Source organism: Wolffia australiana, chromosome 8 (assembly GCF_029677425.1).
Source record: "Wolffia australiana isolate 7733 chromosome 8, ASM2967742v1".
NCBI classification, from domain to species: Eukaryota; Viridiplantae; Streptophyta; class Magnoliopsida; order Alismatales; family Araceae; genus Wolffia; species Wolffia australiana.
This window is the reverse complement of record NC_135842.1, coordinates 8,759,268-8,779,185: the sequence shown is the minus strand read 5'-3', so window position 1 is coordinate 8,779,185 and position 19,918 is coordinate 8,759,268. Positions and strand designations below refer to the sequence as shown.

General features: G+C 47.2%; 2 protein-coding genes across 2 annotated transcripts; both read right to left on the bottom strand.

Moving 5' to 3' along the window:
• Window positions 1–201: 201 nt before the first annotated feature.
• LOC144706976 (pentatricopeptide repeat-containing protein At1g59720, chloroplastic/mitochondrial-like) lies at window positions 202–3,348 on the bottom strand. Its single transcript, XM_078580082.1, has 2 exons — window positions 2,299–3,348; window positions 202–1,792 (listed from the first exon to the last, which is right to left on the bottom strand). The coding sequence occupies exons 1-2, from the start codon at window positions 3,217–3,219 to the stop codon at window positions 965–967; spliced, it is 1,749 nt and encodes a 582-aa protein (XP_078436208.1). The 5' UTR covers window positions 3,220–3,348; the 3' UTR covers window positions 202–964.
• A 2,450-nt stretch (window positions 3,349–5,798) lies between these two features.
• On the bottom strand, window positions 5,799–18,002 carry NUFIP (GATA zinc finger protein). Its single transcript, XM_078579904.1, has 8 exons — window positions 17,794–18,002; window positions 17,020–17,676; window positions 11,049–11,146; window positions 10,898–10,971; window positions 7,151–7,223; window positions 6,729–6,825; window positions 6,587–6,649; window positions 5,799–6,435 (listed from the first exon to the last, which is right to left on the bottom strand). Exons 1-8 carry the CDS (start codon window positions 17,845–17,847, stop codon window positions 5,875–5,877), a joined length of 1,677 nt encoding a protein of 558 aa, XP_078436030.1. The 5' UTR covers window positions 17,848–18,002; the 3' UTR covers window positions 5,799–5,874.
• Between the last annotated feature and the right edge of the window lie 1,916 nt (window positions 18,003–19,918).

The window sequence follows — 19,918 nt, the reverse complement described above, 5'->3', positions numbered from 1 at the left end:
CAGGACCAAGTGGTTTGCTTAGAATTTGAGAGAGAGAGAGAGAGTAAAGTTAGAGAGAGAGAGAGAGGGGATTACGGGTTGCCCGGGAAAAGGAGAGATAGCAGAGAAAAACAGAGCGCGAGGGATAGCGGAAAAAAAAGAGCGTGAAAGGGGCGAGAGAGAGCGCGAAAGAAGAAGAGCGCCAAAAAAAATGAGGCAACCGGTTGCCCAAGATTCCTTTGGGGCAACCGGTTGCCCGTGTAGCAGGGTCCTTATTTTAAATACAAAACTTTGGCGAATGAAATGGCTAGATCCCACTTGACTTAAGAGTGAAGTAGATTTTATCTTCTTCTTCCGTAGATCTCCAAGGGGCATCTGTCACAAACCTAGAACTACTCAACTCAATTCCAATGTATTTTGGATTTTGATTAGGACAACGCTGCACCATTTGAATGTATTGGTGTCTTTGTTTGGTATGTCTAATTTCCAAAACCCAAGGTGGCCAGGTACACACTTGCGGATTTGCAATAACACATTCTTCCATTGCATTTTTCGCATAATAACTTTCTCATTTTTGTTCTTACAAGCTTGAACCGACACAACTTCAAAATTGGATCTCTTAATCGGTCTGCTAATACATTATGTGATTCACCCAGCCCACTATTTTGCAACCGATATTTATGCCAGTATCCTTGAGTCACTGATAATTTTTTCTGGCTAAATGCTAAAGAGAGGGCTTGCTGTGCTGGAGTAGGTCTCTGCAGGACCCTAGTTGGGGTTAGATGACCTGGTCAGAACAGCAGGTCTACCCGACCCAAAGTAGACCCAACCACCGAAACCAACTTCCATGATTTGACCAATTCAGTCAACCTGAGTGCCAGTTGGGCTGACCTTAGGATAGGTTGAATATATCATGTCCAAGAGAGATTAGGCTTGCGACTTCCAATGACAATGTAGTTAAGCATATAACTTAGCATGGATCTGATCACCAGAAATCCCCACATGAGCAGACACCTCCTTTGAAGCGATGAAACCGGACGCGGTCCCTCACCACAATCTCTTGCTCAAACTCCCTGCTTATTATCTTGGTCACTTCATGGCAATCTGCACAGACCCTCAAGTTCTTCACCACCCTGATAATCACCGGTGGTGCCATCTTCATCATCCCAAAGGCGATGGCCAGCCTCTCGCTGTGCTCGCACAGCGCCATCTCCTTCTCCTCCTCCCCCACATCATGCATCACCATCGCTGTCACCGGCCTGTGCCCAGCCCTCCTGATTCTCTCCTCTATCTCCTTCATCATCTTCCTGATCCCCTCCATCTCTGGGTGGGACCCGCCACCAGCGATGAATTCATGTACTCGTCCACCAACCTCCACACAGCTTAGCCCTGGCATGGCCTTCACCCCGCGGTCTTTCATCGTCTTCCTCAGCCTGCCCACCTTCTCCCACTGGAAGCTCTGTGCATACAGATTGGAGAGAAGGACATAATTCTCCGCATTTGTCGGCTCAAGCTCGAGCAGCTTTCTTGCCACGTCCTCGCCTGTTTCCACCATCTTCGTGTTCTTGCATCCGACAAGCAGAGTTCTAAATATTACTGAATTTGGGGGGATGGGCATGGCACTAACAAAGGAGTTGGCATCGTCAACCAACCCTGCTCGGCAAAGGAGATCGACCATGCAGCCGTAGAGCTCCATGGATGGATGGACCCCAAGCTCTTGCATGGTTGACCAGAACCGCCGCCCTTCTGAGACCAGCCCCCGGTGGGCACAGGCCGATAGCACTCCAATGAATGTCACCTCATTCGGCTTCACCTGCAAAAGTTCCGTTCATTCCATCATCTAGAAGTAGTTGTTTGCCATCACTGATGATGATGATGATGATAATGATAATCACGACGATGATGAGAGGACAATGACTAATGATCATCATCCCCATCATTTGCCCTCACCAGGAGGACGATAGCGATGACAAGATCATCATCATCCCCATCATTCCTCGTCCTCAGGACGACGACTACAATGATGACAACAAGACAAAATCTTCGTCGTCCCTTTGTAAACCTCACTTAAGTGACCATAGATGATAACAAAATCATCATCTACATTCATCTTCTGGAGGATGACAATGACAATTAAATAGTCACTGCACAAAAGCTGTTGACGATGACGATGACAATGAAAACAACAATGACATGTTGTTGGATGAGGCTGACGATTTCCGTCATAATCCACAAACACCAGCAAGAAACTCTGGAGAAAATCAATGGTGTCCAGATCAGGCAATTCCCCTCCTCCGATGGCAATTTCATACAAAGTACCTTGACGGATCTCATCTCGGCGAAGAGGGCCAGCGCGTCCTCCACAAGGCCATGGACGGCGAGCCCGGCGATCATGGAGCTCCACGCCTTGGTATCCCTCTCAGGCATTGCATCAAACAGCTTCCTCGCCATGGCAATTGAGCCACACTTTGCATACATATCAAGAAGAGCGGTGCTGAGCTCCATATCCAAGCTAATCCCCTTCCTATCCACAAGCGCATGGAGCCATCTTCCCAATCCCAATGCCCCGGACCTCGCACAAGCAGAGATCACACTAACCATAGTCACCTCATCAGGCTCAATTCCCATCTCCTGCATCTTCCTGAACATCTCCAAAGCCTCATTCACCATGCCAACCCTCGCATACCCACCAATCATCACGCTCCAAGTCACCAAATTCTTCTCTTGGGCGGCCTCAAACACTGATCTCGCTTCACCAACGAGCTCGCACTTGGCGTAGAGATTCAGCAGCGCGGTGAGCACAAAAGGGCTGGAATCGAGACCAAATTTGCAAGCCTGGGCGTGGATCTGGGCGCCCTCGCAGAGAGCCAAGACCAAGGAGCAGGCTTTCAAGGCGAAGGAAAGGGTGAAGCTGTTGGGGGAGGCGGACCCGCGACGGAGAAGAGTTCTGTAGATGGAGATGGGTTCAGTAGAAGGAGGGTGGAGGTTGGAGCAGCCCCTGATCATGGAATTCCAGGAGAAGATGTTCGGGGAAGGCATTTGAAGGAAGATCCGACGGGCGTAGGCCATGTCTCCGGAGGGGGAAGAGGCGCAGAAGCCGAGGATTTTGGAGAGCGCGAAGAAGGAAGACGAAGGGGGCGAAATTTTGAGAAGGAGAGCGTGGATTCGGCGGAGGGACGGCATGTCCGGGCATGATTGGACGAGCCGCGAGATCTGTTCTTCGGCCTGCTGGCGAGCCATGGACGAGCTTCGCGAGGGGCCGAGCTTGGCAATGGCGACGCCATCTCCTTCTCCCCCTCCTCAGAGGAGGAGGAGGAGGAGGAGGAGGAGGAGTTTCCCTCCCGCCATGGCCAGTTAGAGGAAGATGAATCTGAGCTTTTTTTCAAAAATTTAGCCTTTTAATGAAGTATTTAAAGTCTTGCCCAACGGGATGAAGGTGGACGATGAAGGATGACGGGTGACGGATTATAAATGACAGTGATGCACTATGGATGACGGTGACGGATTATAAATGACGGTGATGGATTATGGATGACGGTGACGGATTATGGATGACAGTGGATGATGAAGAATGACGGTGACGGATTATGGATGATGGTGATGGATTATGGATGACGGGTGACGGATGAAGGATGTCGGTGACGGATGAAGGATGTCGGTGACGGATTATGGATGATGGTGACTGATTATGGACAAGGATGGATGATGAAGGATGACGGGTGACGGATTGTGGATGACAGTAATGGATTATGGATGACGGTAATGGATCATGATGATGGTGACGGATTATGGATGACGGGTGACAGGTGACGGATAGTAGACGACGAAGAACTGACGATGGACAAAAGATGACGGACGAGTGGAGACAGACGAGGACAAAACGCTGACCATGGACGATGGATGACGGACGACTGATGACGAATTAGGAGTGGTAGAGGACGGAAAACGGATGACGAATTAGGGGTGATAGACGACGGAAAATGGACGCCGGATTAGGGATGATAGAGAACGGAAAACGGACAACAGAAAACGGACGCCGGATTAGGGGTGATAGAGGACGGAAAACGGACAACGGGTGATGAACGACATACACAAGGATGACGGTTGTTAGATGACGGGTTAGGGGTGATAGACGACGGATGATCGACGACGGGCGATGGACGACATACAATCGATGACGGTTGAGGGACGACGTGTTAGGGACGATAGAGGACAGGAAACGGATGATGGACGACAAAAGACGAATAGGAATGATAGAGGACAGTCGAGGGACACGGAGAACGGATTAGGGATGACAGGAACGGATGACGTATTAGCGACGACAGGGGGACGGATGAAGAATGAGGGACGACAGATGACGGATGACTGATTATAGACAGCGGAAGATGGATGAGGGACGACAGATGGTGGGTGACGGATGACAGACAACGGAAGATGGATGGTTGACAACAGACAACGGATGATAGAAGATGGAAGACGAAAGACAAGATGGAAGATGGATGACAGATGAAAGAGTGACGGATGACGGGACGGTACATTGGTACAGTCATTTATCTGTCAAAGTCTGTGATTTTGTTTGGTTCCTGTTTGAGGGGCTGGATGGAACAGATGACAGAACGGACGGCTGTCCAGGGATAACGGAACGGGATGGAGCATTCCGAACAGGACGGAATGGAAAGATAGAAGCAAATGATGGTCAGGGATGGAACAGATGAGGAAACCATATCCGATGAGTTTTTTTCCCTTTGAATTAGGGTTCATTTAAAGGCGATGGATGATGGATGACGGATAATGGACTGTGGATGACGGATAATAGACGGTGGAACACAGAAGATGGAAGACAGATGACGGATGATGGAATGTGGGATGATGGGACGGAACATAGCTATTGGCATTTATAAGTCAAAGTTTGTGATTTCGTTGGGCTTTCATGTGAGGGGTTGGATAGAACAGATGACAGAACGAACAGAAGACGGCTGCCCATGGAGAATGGAAGGGGATGAGGCGTGTCTGAACAAGACGGACTGGAAAGATAGAAACAGATGATGGTCAGAGATAGAACAGATAAGGGAATTTTCATCTGAACCTTAGTCCTGCAAGAACCAAAAGAGCCCACTAGAATGTTGGCCATTTCACCAATGTGATGTTTTCTTTTAACTAGTGGAGAATTTTCCAATAAATGCAAAGGTAAAGTAGTAAGGTTCATGGGTTTTATGCACTTAAGGGATTTGAAGTAGTTTCTAAAGTTCTGTTTCTGACTTGGTACTTTTTCTTGTTTTATTTTCATGGTGGGATGAGAGAGGGTGGAACTTGCTACAGAGCTACTAAAGTACTAATTTAAGCTTCTTACTTCCAGATTATTAGCTGTCCTACAGAAGACCTGATCTATTTAAGGGAAAGCAACATAACATTACAAAAATGCCCTTAATATGCTACAATGCCAATGGGTACCGGACGATATCAAATTTGTAAGCAAATCGAACATAAACAGCATGATAAACCCCAAAAGCCATGGTTTTCCTCCACTGGGCTCTTAAAATCCAACAGGAGTTGAGTTTGGGGAATATTATGCAGTAAAAATACCAGAAATTTCAGAAGGCTTTAAAATGCCACATTAAGACTTAGCCATATCCACTAATAGACTTTTATCTTATTATTAGGCTTATGGTAAGTGTGCACATGATTGGATTCAAAGGTCTGAATGGGGACAACTTTTGTTTAATAAATAGGGAAATGGTCCACTTAGTTGTCTCGGCTGATCCAATCTTCGAACAAGCTCTTAAGCTGATTGCTTTACTCGACTTTACCTCAACTCTCAGTACCATAATTAGGGAGAAGTTGTAAGATAAACTACACTAGCCACAAACAGTAAGATAAGCTACAAAACCCATGGTTTTATTTACTGTCCTCTTGACCCACACCCACATTGCCACCCACTACCCCTTCATCTTCATCATCAGAGCTTCCCCTGCCATCAGTTACACAGTCACTCTCTTCTGAGATCTCCCCAGCTTGCTGCTTGCCCGCTCCAAGTTCATTTGTCTGAGTTCCTTCTCCACAGCCTCCACTGCCACCACCACCGTCGCCACCATCAGCAAATTGGGAAATTTGACCATCTCCAAAGGTCAAATTGGGGAACTCCAGTGGCTTTTCTGGCCAATGATCGAAGAAAGTATTCAGGGTCATGAATCTGAAAACTTGCAATAGATGGCTGGCATCCCTCTTGATCTCTGAGCTTAGCAACTTCTGCAAGAGGCTCTGCTTTGGCACCACCGGTGGAGGTGGCGGCTGCCCAGTTCTTGGCCTTTGCTTCTTAGCTTGCCACTTGTCACTGCCTCGGCCCCTCTTCCCATGGTTATACTGAGGCTGCTTCTCCGAGTCGAACAGATAGGAAGAGGGAACTTCTGCGGCCTCAAAACCTAGCTCCCTTTGCTTTTTCAGAACCTCCTTCAGTTGCTGCCAAAGAAAAGCCAAAAAAAACCATTGATTTTTGAGCAAAAAAAAGATCACGGAGGATAGTTTAGGGATAATATTTGATATAAACTTTGATCAAGTGTTATGAATATCACAAGAAATGCACTTGAGGATACCAAGAGAGTAAACTGACCTGACGGCGCAGTTTGGTGTCCTCAGTGGAGTCTACTGAGTCGCCGTCGGCTTTCTCAAGCTTCTGCAGACGCGGAAGATGTTAATGTTAAATTAGGGTTCGGGTTTTGGGGGAGAGATATAGGAGTTAAGTAGGGCAGAACCCTCTGTAAATTGGCTGTTGAAGGAAAGTTCCTCTTCCGTGCTTCACGCCACAGCCTGACTTCCTCCTCCAGGTAGGTCGAGGCAGTTGACAGTTTGCTGCACAGCAAAACAAATAGTAGTAGAAGATTTAGGAATGAAAATGAGTGAACAGAGGGAGAAATGAGAGAAAGAAATTAAGAGCAAGAGAAAGAGAGAGCAAGAAAGAGTGTGTTTGTGTGTGAGGGAGAGAGAGAATGAGAATGAAATTGACAGAAAGACAGACAAATAAAGAAAGAAACTGAGAGATTGTGTGAGTGAAAGAGAGAAAAAGAGACTGTGTGAGAGGGAAATAAATTGAAAGCTATAAAGAGATTATGAGAGAGAAATTGACAGCAATGGAGAACAAGCGGGACTTAATTTTTGAAAGAAGCAGGACTTCTACCTGCCGTTTTCACCCGGATTTCTTCTTGCGTGCTTCATGAATGGGGTAGTTCTCTCCAGTCCCTCCTGCGGTCCTGTTTTTTAAATCACAGGGCTGATCCTTCAATAAGAAATTTTATAGCTACATTGACACAAATCAACACAATAAATACTTTCATAGTAAAGGATACACTCGTTCAGATGTTACAGGCGGGATTACTGGATTCTTATCTTCAAGAGTTTCAATTATGAAGGCATGGGAAGTCAAAAGTGTGTTACTTTGAAGTCTGCTCAGTAATAACGATTAGGTTTCCGGTGTTTTTTCCTGCCCTAGACCTGTCAGTCCGACAGACATGACGGTGTATTTGAACACGCATTACACATCAACCATAATCGGCCTGTCACCATAGGTATATGAGTCATCTAAAACTGTCTCGAGGAAACATAGTCGTTCTAATGGTGCCAGTATGTTAATAATAAGAACCTCAACCCCTGTCAGGATTATCCCTGTCATTTCAGCCAACTAGGGGCATTTCAGTCTTTTCCACATGGTGAGTGTTCCTCTTTATATAGGGCAGACAAGAAGTGTAAATGAGGTAGGAAGGCAGGGTTAATCCTGGCCTTATACATGTAATGGAAATGACTGTAAGGGTTAATCCACTTATAAACACTTGCTTACCACAACGTGGGCTTATAAATGTTTTTACAAACCAGAACGTGTCTTCTTTGCATAAAAGTATTCTAATGAATTTTCAGCAAATTAATATCCCACGATCTGTCAAGGACACATTTGTTCAACCCCAGTTCAAGGAAGCTATGAATACCGAAATGCCAGCCTCGTATGCTACTCATACTTGGAAATCAACTCCTTCTCTAGGTAAGAGTTAAATTGGCTGTCGCTGGGTGAAGCCAGTTAAATATCGTGCTGATGGTCAGCTAGAACACTATAAAGCACGATTTGTTGCTCAAGGCTAAAAGCAAAAACATCGGGTTGATTATATGAATACATTAACACCTGTTGCTAAAATGAATATCGTAAGGATTCATCCTCAGCAACAAATCAGAATTGGAGGCTGTCATGATCCTATCCAAGAGAGATAGATGATCTTTTAATATGGATCGGATGAGATAATATTTCAAGAATTCACTGAAACCAACAAGTAGAATGGCACTCCAAGAACAGAAATCCGCCAATGAGTTCGTCAAGTAAACAAGAGATGGAGAATCGCATCTACAGCACCCCCGAGATCGAGAATATCTCTCCTCATGCAGGAACTGCAGCTCCCCCTCCTCCAAGGAAACCAGGTTTGCCTGGATGCCCCTTACTATCTCCATCTTTTTTATTTATAGCCCCCGGCTCCCACCTTCAGCCATTTGAATTTGCATGTGTACTGTCTGAGACACGTGCAATCTCCCTGCTTCTCTTCTTGCGAGATTGATAGGTCCTCAGATGGACCGTATCAAATTCTTCTACAGTTTGATGTAAAAATAAATTATAAGGCCAACTTAACTGAAGATGAGTACATGATAGGATCCTAGGGGGTAGTTTAGTCATGTTAGCCCACAGGGGCATTTCCGTTATTTAGTGATTGCTGTATTTCCTTTAAATAGGGATGCCCTCCCTTTAGGAGGGCAGCCAAGAAGAAGAATGAAGTAGTGTTTTGGTCTCCCCTCTTCTCGTCTAAGTCTGGTCTCTCTCTCTCTCCCTCAACGATCCCCTGCCCTCGTGATTGTCTCTACCTCACCGCGTCTTCAGGCGGCTCGTCCACGGCCGATCCCTACCCCATCTGCTCGGCCTCCTCTCTTACCCTTCCCGTTTCACCTCTCTACCCCCGGAATTCCCTACCTCCCCTCGTCCTCTCCCCCTTCCGATCCAAACCTGGCACAAGGTTCGTATCTGTTGATGCCACTGGCTCTGCACTGTCAAATTTTTTGATAAGATCTTTTGGAGGACTTCTCATAAAGAAGGCAACGGAGTACCCTTCCGCACCACAGATTGAGCACAGATAACTGTTGTGCCTTGCCTAGCCTAAGGGCCCATGGATTATATATTTGCTATACGTACCTGAAATTGGGAATAGTACTGACATGATTCCGGGCTGTTATACGCTAAACGCAAGCTCCTGTCAGCAGAAGAAGGCCCATGGCAGCCACACTCAACCAATATAATTATGGGGAAGCAAGAGTACACAGACAGCCAAGAATTGCCAGTGAGCCTCTTCCTCTCATTATTGTCACCAATTCAGTTTCCCTAAGCTTCTATCTCTCAATCTTCATCGCTTCCTCTCTCTTACCTTCTGCAATCTCCAATTGGCCAGTGGTCAACATTCTCCAGTGACGTCAGCTGTTACTCTCTCTTTCTCTCTTCTCCCACCCATGCAATCTCACACACTGGATTCGTATCGAACCTCAGTTTAATTGAAATATCAAGATTCATGGCAAAATTCCAATTACATAGGTCATAATTGGCCTTTTCAAGAACGTATCAGTACTCTGTAAGGGTTTCTTAAGAAGTATTGTCGTTGTCTTTTGGATCTCCCAAGCAGCATCCAGCTAGGAGTTGCCCCGCTGCATCTGGCAGGGCAATGATCGCCCTATCTTCTTCTTCTTCCCACGCGATGGTCCCACTGGAAAGGTTACCTTGTAAAATCCCATCATCTTGAAACCCTCATACTTTGTCTTCGACTTTAACTTTCATCGTTGGATTTTCCAGTGGGACCTGTCACCTGATCGGGCTCAAAAAATATAGGCCTAGACAAGGACTGTTACAGTGACGGAAATGTGTTTAGCTGTTCTGAGAGCTGTGGTGGGCTTGTTAGCTAAGGCCGCTGGGTATTGCTCTAAGACCATGTCATAACCACTTAGCAGTTTTCTTACCTAAAGCCAAGTTACTACAGCCCAAATCCCATTTGCAACAACTCTGAGATGTGGAGGATACTATTAGTTGTTGCTGGAAGGTAGCCCATGAATGAAGAAATGGCAGATTTGGGAAAAGAAATAGATAGACTGCAGGAATAAAATGTCACTCTGTACATTCTTTTGGAATTTTTATGTAAAGGCGCGGATCTCTATCAGTCTATTTAAGGTAGCTAGAGTGAAGTTAAAGATGCACTATTTTTGGTCTTATTTAGAGCTCCCAGGGCTGGGGCTCCTCTTGTAGGCCAGCCCCCTCCCTCTTCCCCTTCCAGCATCTCCAAATGTAAACCAAATCGAATCATGGGAATATAGTAAAGACTCCCACTCGGAAAACCAAATTCAAGCCCCTAGACAAATCGAATCAAATTCAAGCCCCTAGACAAGTGGCAAGCTTTAAGGCTCAGTAGGTTGTCCTCTCTGCTATTAGTCTTCCTTGGCAACCATCACTCTGCTTGCTCTCTCACTCTTGTACCCTGCTTTCCGACGACAAGAATGCAGGTTCCTATCAAAAGACTAGCCTAGTTGATGCCCCTAACTATTAGGATTCTGATTTCTCTTGGTGCAGATCAGAAGTTGGAGCTTTGCCAATAAAATGTGAAAATTGCATTCCTGCATGGAGACTTTGACGAGGAATTTCTCACATGTTCCTGAAGGATTTTCTCAGGTTTTTAGGGCTCAGTCAACCTTGAGGAATCCCAGTAATGCAGTCTTGAAGCAATTCATGGATTATAGACAAGATATTTTTATAAAGATAAGTTATGGTCGACTGAGTTTTCGAAAAATGTTCTGGAATTCATTTGCCAGATAAAAGATTACAAAAGGCCCTATGGTCGAAGAAATAATAAATCCATACCTCTGTCCCAATTTTTCTTTGGGGTACTTCCGTAGCCCTTTGAATGGCCCATGTTATGATTTTGCTTCTGAAATCTGAAGAAAAATGACACGGTAAAGAATAAAAGAGTATTCCCAGTATGCACCAGTAAGAAAACACGGGGATAACTTGCCTTCTCTGTGAATGGTCTCTGTTATTATAACCATTAGAATTCCTCTTAAAGTTTTGAGAAGCTGAAAACCCATTATTGTTATGTTTGTCTTGACTAACCTGGAGATATATTTGACACAAAAGGTAACGTTTAGGGACAACATATCAACACTCCAAAATGAAGATGAAAATCAAGAAAGAAACCTTTAGCGACATTATTACTTGGTGTTAGTGAGACATGTCCTCTATGGGCTAATGGGCCCTGTTCTATAAGCCCATTAGCCCTATTCCCTATTCTCTATTCTATCTCTTAAGGGTATATATACCCCTCTTGTAACTCTCATTCATTATGTCATTACATTCTATTCTCCTTCAACCTCTCTTCTCCCCCAGACCCTCTAGGGTTTACATGGTATCAGAGCTCAAGCTCTTGATCCTAGTGGAGGACTTGACATCATCCTCCGGGTACACGACTCTAGTCGTGTTCGCCATCCAGCCTGTGTGCAGCCCTAGCCGCACACAGACCGCCGCCCGCAGACAGCAGTCCGCGCGCCGCAGCTTCCGCGCGGCCGTCCGCCCGCAGGCAACAGTCCGCGCGGCCGTCCGCCCGCAGACAGCAGTCCGCGCGCCGCAACTTCCGCGCAGCCGTCCGCCCACAGGCAACAGTCCGCGCGGACGTCCGCCCACAGGCAGCCGTCCGCGCAACCGTCCGCCCGCAACCAGCAGTCCGCGCGGCCAGCCGTCCGACCTCTGCTGTGCACCCATCTGCTGTGCATTACGCCCGCAGGCCGCCGTTTGCCCAGCTAGCAGCCCGCCGTCCGCGCCGCCCGCAGCGCACAGACTAACACTCTGCTTCTGCGATTTCGTCTAGATTTCGTGGCGCGGCTTCTCCGATTTCGTCTAGGTTTCGGGGCTCCGCCCCGAACCCCGCGGGGGGCGCTGCCCCCTCGACCCCCGCCACCTGACCGCGCAGGTGGAACCGCGACATCCCAAGCATTGCACGGCTCTGCTGAAGATCTGGTGTCGTCGACTGCCCAGTGAGCCGTCTGCTGTGTGTCGAAGCCGTCTGTCCAAGCCATGGCTGATGACAAGTCTGCTGCCACCGTCACGGCCGACGAATTCTCTGACGCTGACTTTCTCGAAAAACCGCTTTCCCATAAAGTGGTACGTCTTCGCCTAATGTATCAACATACGCTACGTCTTCGCTTGCTGGGCTTCATCAGGGGGCTGAATCGAGAATATGAGCACATCCGACGCGCTGCCATGTACCGCACGGAGGGTCTGCCCACCATTTCCGAGCTGGTGAAAGAGCTTCAAGAAGAGGAGAGTCATATCCTGAAGTTTGGCCGTCAAGCTTCCGAGGATCCACGGGACTCGACGGCCCTCCTCTCTCGGCCCTCCTCCATCCCTGCATCGACCCAGGAAGGCGCTGCCCCGGTCTGTTCCTACTGCAGCAAGATTGGTCATGTGGAATCCCGCTGTCGGAAGAAGTACTTCGCTGAACAGAAGAAGAAGAAGAAAAAAGAGTCGGCTTTGCTTGCTCAGTCTACTTCCGGCGCTTCTCAGCATGTTACGGCAGAACAGTTTGACCGTGTGCAGGCCGAGCTTGCTCGGCTCACGTCCCATCTCGCTGCTCTTCAGACATCCACCGCGGTGCCCTCCTCTGCTTTCTTTGGTGCGTGCTCTCACCCTACCCACTACGGAGTGGTACTGTGGTCATACCGCCTTTACGGCTCCTGGTTGCGGAGACGACTTGGGTAATTGACTCGGGGCAACGGAACATATGACCCCTTCAACCACCGGTTTGCCTGCATCTGGCGACATGGTGGGGGCCGCACTGTTCTTACTGCGGGTGGTGGACGTCTTCCCGTGGCGGGTATTGGGGCAGTCTACATCGATGGTCTGGGAGTGGTTCAAGGGGTTCTGCATGTTCCGTTGCTGCGAGCCATTTTGATGTCCCCTCAGCGTCTTGTTGATTCTGTGTCTTGTTCTTTTCACCTGACACCTGACGGAATGTCTCTGTCTAACAAGGTGGGGAGAACTACACCGATTAGACGCGAGCACGGGTTGCTGCTGCTGGACGATGGGGGGACCTTGCAGTGCTTCCGGGTGCAGCCCAGTCTTCGGCCGGCCGATGAGCAGCGGAGGGGTCGACTACATCTGACGCATCAGCGCCTCGGGCATCCGTCATTTGCTATTTTAAAGCGTTTGTTTCCGACTTTGTTTGTGGGTTTGGACCCGAAGACTATTGTGTGTGAGGCTTGTCAGTTGGCTAAACACCGCCGGTCATCTTTTCCCTCATCTCAGTCTCATACCTCGACGCCACTCCTCCGCATTCACAGCGATGTCTGGGGACCGGCCCCCAAACCGAGCCTGCAGGGTCATCGGTACTTTCTGATTTTTGTTGACGAGGCCACACGGTTCCGTGGACATATTGGGGTGAGGCGATTTTGACGAGCACCCATCTCATCAATCGCCTCCCATCCCAATCCCTCGACTTTGCTACGCCTCTTGACCGTCTCGGTGCGGCGTTCCCGGGGGTTCCATTGAAGACCGGCCTTCTTCCACGGGTATTCGGATGCACGGCGTACGTCCACGATACTTCACCGACCTTGACGAAGTTGGATGCTAAAGCTCTACGGTGTGTGTTTGTGGGGTACTCGACTCTCCAAAAAGGGTACCGGTGCTATCATCCGCCTTCCAGGCGGTTCTTCGTTTCGGCGAATGTTACCTTTGCCGAGTACGAGCCCTACTTTGGAGATTATTCTTCCTCACCCCGCCTTCCGTTGGATGAGGATCCTTCGGTTCCCCACTTGGAACCGGTTCCGTCCGCGGAGCCCACTGCTCCGACCGTGTCATCGTCTCATGATCTATCTTCCTTTGACCCTCCAGTCCCCTCTTCGTCATCTCTTGAGGTTCTTCCAGCACCTCCTATTCCCGACTTCGATGTCGCTCCCTCTTGGTCTCCTCCTGAGGCCTCTTCCTCTCCGATGGTTGACACTTCCTCTCCTCTCGGCGAGTCATTGCCGACTCCCGACGAGATTCTTTTCATGACTGTTCTCCTGATTTTCCTCCTACTCATGCTTCCGCTCCCTCTTCTTCCGGCGATGGACCTCCTTCCTCCGATGGCAACGATGATCATCTTGGCTGGCCCATCGCCCTTCGCAAAGGGGTTCGCAAGTGCACCCGCACTCCCCTTTATCCCATGTCTCATTATGTATCTCTCGCACGGCTGAGTACCCCCTACCGGCTGTTTCTTTCCCGCATCGAATCGGATCCCATCCCTCGCCGCATCACCGATGCTATCGCTTCTCCTCATTGGAAAGCGGCGATGGACGAGGAGATGCAGTCCTTGCTCAAGAATCGCACTGGGATATCGCCCTCTTCCTCCTGGAAAGAAGGCGGTGGGGTGCAAGTGGGTCCACACTAAGAAGCACCATGCAGATGGGACACTCGAGCGTCACAAATCTCGACTTGTGGCTCGGGGGTTCACCCAAGCTTATGGCGTCGACTACTTCGAGACCTTTTCTCCGGTGGCGAAGATGGAGACTATCCGTCTTCTCTTGGCATTGGCGGCTCACTTCCAGTGGGTAATTCGACAGTTCGATGTGAAGAACGCCTTCCTGCACGGGGATCTGACTGAGGAGGTCTACATGCAGCAGCCTCCGGGCTATCCTCTCGGCCCGCCGGGCACTGTCTGTCGACTGCGTAAGTCTATCTATGGACTGAAACAGTCCCCACGGATGTGGTTCGGTCGCCTCTGTCATGAAGGCTGAGGGATACACCCAGAGTAATGGGGATGCCACCCTGTTTTTCCGGCATTCGTCCGGTGGTGTCTCCATTCTTGCTGTCTATGTGGATGATATGCTGCTGACGGGGTCTGATATGGTCGAAACTACACGTCTTGCTGCCGCTTTGGCTAAGGAGTTCGAGATCAAGGCCTGGGCCAACTTCGGTACTTCCTTGGCCTTGAAGTTGCTTACTCCCCTCGGGGTATCTTTGTCTCCCAGCAGAAGTACTGCATGGACTTGTTGACTTTGACCGGCATGACGGAGTGCGCGCCAGCCAGCACTCTCGACCCTAACGTAAAATTAGGGAAGGGGGAGGACTCGCCTCCAGTGGATCACTATGAGTACCAGCAGATTGTGGGAAAATTGATCTACTTGACGCACACTCGGCCCGACATCAGCTTCGCCGTCAACCTCCTGAGCCAGTTCATGCATGATCCACATGCCATTCATCGCCAGGCGGTCACCGGGTACTTGCGTATCTGAAGGGCTGTCCAGGTAAGGGTGTACTTTACTTGCAGCTCGGACCGGACGGTGAAGGTCTACACCGATGCAGACTTCGGGGTCCTTGTTGATTATCGCCCACGACCGGGTACTGCACCTTCGTCTTCGGCAGCCTGGTTAGTTGGAAAAGCAGCAAGCAGGACAAAGTGTCCCGCTCTAGTGCCGAAGCCGAGTACCGAGCGCTTGCTGATGGGGCCTCGGAGGCTCAGTGGATCTATGGGATACTCCATGACCTACGGGTTGAGTATGCCGGCCCGATTCACTTCTTCTGTGACAACAAGTCGGCAATTGCACTGGCCGAGAATCCGGGCCAGCAGGGAAAGATCAAGCACATGGAACGTGACCGCTACTTCTTCAAGGAGCGGGTTGACGAGGGCATCTTTGACCTTGATTTTGTTGTTTCCTCTGATCAAGCTGCTGATGTGCTTACCAAGGGCCTATCCAGGCCTCTCTTGCAGCGTGCAGTATCCAAGCTCGGTATGGACGATATCCACACTTCGCTTGCGGGGGGCTGTTAGTGAGACATGTCCTCTATGGGCTAATGGGCCCTGTTCTATAAGCCCATTAGCCCTATTCCCTATTCTCTATTCTATCTCTTAAGGGTATATATACCCCTCTTGTAACTCTCATTCATTATGTCATTACATTCTATTCTCCTTCAACCTCTCTTCTCCCCCAGACCCTCTAGGGTTTACACTTGGTTTACTGCTTGAGATTCCCAAATATTTTTCATTGATTTCTTCTTTTTTGTAATAGATTTTTCATTGATTTCAAAGCTAGGGCGATGACATTCGTTTATTCAACTTGTAAAAATACCAGAAAAGGCAAAAAGTTTGATGTTTTGGATCTTCTGAAGGAATGCAACAAAAATATTACATGATGTTGAAACAAAGTTATTACATTATAAGAATATGGGTTTTACATCAAACTTATCCAAAACTCAGACATCTGACTCAATCTTAGATTATCTTTAGAGAAACTAACCATCTTACTTTCAATGCCATTGCGGAAAACAGAACCGATCCCCTCACCAAAAGATAACAAAAAAGAGAATCTTCAAGAGACAGACCAATAAAAGGAATATATTCAACAATTATTCTTCTTTAATAAAGGATACAACATAGCACAATAGTAACATGCAAAAATAGTGATGATGAAGCTGGTTGAGAGTTTCCCGATTATGTTGTCAACATCAACTGGCATTAACATCATCATCATCAACCGTCCATAGTTAAAGAAGTTTTCCATCAGTTCCATCATTATCCCCCCCAAGGCCGATGACATTGACATTGACAGGGTTGCCATTTTATTAAACTATAATTGACAGGATTGACAGAAGACGTCAACCATCTGTGCTACCTTGCCATCCTCAATGTCAACTATAACCTCGTCAATGCCATCGTCATCGTCTAAAACCTTAAATTTCATCAATGTCAGTGAGAATTTATGACACTGACGATAATGATAATGTTGATCGTGATGAAGACGATAATGATGACGTTGACAATGATGCTAACGAATGAAACTGACATATGCCAAACTATACAATAGGGAATACTGACAGGACATCAAAGCAAATGTTTAGTTTTTTATCTCTGGAATATTAAACGTGATTTTTTCGCTGGCAAAGTTACATAAAATGGCATGATAATAGAAAGTAGATGCTCTTGATAGTATCTCATAAAGATCATTTCCAGGCACCTGAGCTGGCCTGGCTGAACCTGAGGAAAAATTCCTTTGAGTATCTTCCATTTTGTTTAAGCCAGTGGTGAACGGAAATGTTTTATTTGGCCACTGCTGACCATTTGATCCGGTAGGAGCCGATCCCATGGAAGGTCCCACACCATGAGACTTGACTTGCGATGCATCGTCAGACACCAACACATTGCCAAATGGAGTGTGATGAGAAGATAGATTGATATTCTGAGATGATTGTTGACACTGATTTAAGGGCAACAAATTAGTCTGTGGAGCGTAGTGCCCTTGAAAACCAATTGCTTGGTTGAAATTCTGAGGCAAATTTTGCGGCCAAACTTGCCCACCACGCGGAAACTGATAAAACTGGTTTAAATTCTGCATCTGCCCGTTAAAACCTAGTTGCCCACATAATTGCTGCATTCCAAGCTGGTTTAAAACTTGAGAAATATTGTAAATCTGTCCAGGAAATTGCAATCCCGCAATCTGGTTCATATTTGGGGGCTGTTGACTGAAATGAGGATGCCCAATTTGTGGTTGCACGCCCATGATAGTAGCTTGGAGAGGGTTAGGAACAGACCCAAGTGAAGGCGAAGCGCTTAAATGTGACTGGTTGGGCATGATCATGTTCTGATTATTGAAAACCGGCATTTGCGGTCGATTCTGCGCAAGCAATTGAAGGGATATCGATCAAACTAAAACATTGAAACGAAGAAAAAAATGGGAAATTTAGAACAAATGCGTAAATGTAATGAGAGTGGGAGAGAAAAAGAAGTAAACCTGCTGTCCTTGAGCCTGAATATCATTCATAGAAGATGGGAAAAATGGAAACATCTTGGGCAGATTATCTGACTTCTTGGGTTCTTGAAGGGCCTAACGCAAGCAGTCTGACGAGGGTTTTGTACAGAAATCGTTGAGCCGACGTCTGCTCTCTGGGTTAGAGACGGCTGAGTTTTTCCCGCCAGAGAGACAGAGAGCAGATTATGCACTGCACAATCTATTTAGGTTTTACACTAGAGTTGACTTATGTGCTTGTAAAAAATGTGTAGATTATTTTGTTTCTCAAGTATATTAGGAAGATGTGTGATATAGTTCCGGATCGTCCGGGACATGGACGATGGATGGGATGGGACGATGATTGTCTCGTCTGACGTCCGGAATCAGTGCAGGGATGCGGACGGGACGTTGTTTTCGTCCGAGACGAACAGACGGGACGGTTATTTAGTCCGAGTGGAAGCATACTGTCCCGTCGGGTTTGTCTCGGGATGAATTTCCGTCCCGGTTTTCGTCCAACCTCGCAGAAGGGACGATTTTTTCGTCCTGGGACGAAAAAACCGTTCCGTCCGCCTCCTTGCACCAGTATAGTTCTGGATGGTCAGGGACATGGACGATGGACGGGACGGGATGAAGATTGTCCCGTCCACCGTCTGGAATCAGTGCAGTGACGCAGACGGGATGGTTTTTTCATCTGAGACTTCGGACAGGACGGTCTTTTCATCAGAATGGACGAAAACCCTCCCCTCCGTCTGTTTTGGGATGAATTTCCGTCCCGATTTTCATCCAACCTCGCGGACGAGACAGTTTTTTCGTCCTGGGACAAAAAACCGTCCTGTCCGCAGCCCTGCACTACTATAGTTGCAGATCGTCCGGTCCGACATCCGAAATCAGTGCAGGGACACGAATGGGACATTTTTTTCGTCCGAGACGAACGAATGAGACGGTTTTTTCATCCGAGTGGACGAAAACCGTCCCGTCCATTCGTCTCGAGACAAATTTCCATCCCGGTTTTCCTCCAACCTCACAGACGAGATGATTTTATCATCCTAGGACGAAAAAACCGTCCCGTCCACGTCCCTACACTAGAATATTTCCGGATCGTCGGGACAAGACGATGGACGGTACGGGATGAAGATCGTCCTGTTCGACGTCCGGAATCAGTGCAGGGACGCGGATGGGATGGTTTTTTCGTTCTAGACTCCGAACGGGACGGTCTTTCATCTGAGTGGACGAAAACCGTCCCGTCCGTTTGTCTCGCAACGAATTTCCGTCCCGTTTTTGTCCAACCGTGTGGTCGGGACGATTTTTTCATCATGGGACAAAAAAAACCCGTCCGCATCCCTGCACTATAGATGTATCTGTGCAGTATTCTACAAAAGTCTGGGTGCTTGTAAAAGGATTATACATTGTATTCTGTTACTTAAATCAAGTATAATAGGAAGAAGTGTGTGTAGTAATCTGCAACTTTATAGGCTTCCAAAAACAATTGTAGATTATTATGTTTCTCAAGTCAATATAACAAGAACATGTGTGTGTGCAGGAATCAAATTACACTTCTTTTAAAATAGGTTTTTTCTTTTGCTATTGAAATTTTAGTTCAACTTTTTCATAATGTGTCTTAGTGATAAAAATACCAAATATGCTTTGTGATTGGTAATGTATCTGTTTTTTGTTTAGTATGAGAGTGATTATGTGTATTTGAGACATTAATTGGATGATTCAATGATATATTAGTTTAGATGATTGATTCTTTACCCCAATCAATGTATGGACTATTTAAGCAGCTGCTCTTTTGTCCACATAGTGATTGCCAAGTGGTGATACTGAGTAGGTATATTTACAAGGTATTAAGTTGTAGATTTGACGTATATCAAGGAAAGGAGGTAGGAGATATGGATCTAACACAAAGTTTGATTCTACTTCAGGGTTAATATATACCTAATCCATTGGTGGATGTTCCATTTCTACGGTGTTCTGACAACCATACAAATAATAATGCAAGTACTAGACTCGTAAAATGTCATGAACTTCTAATTTTGAATTTGATATTTGAACCTCTGAGCTCTATGACTTAGAGCTTTAAAGAACTGATAAAGATACAATCTGTCTGAATTTGAGCAATCCTTTG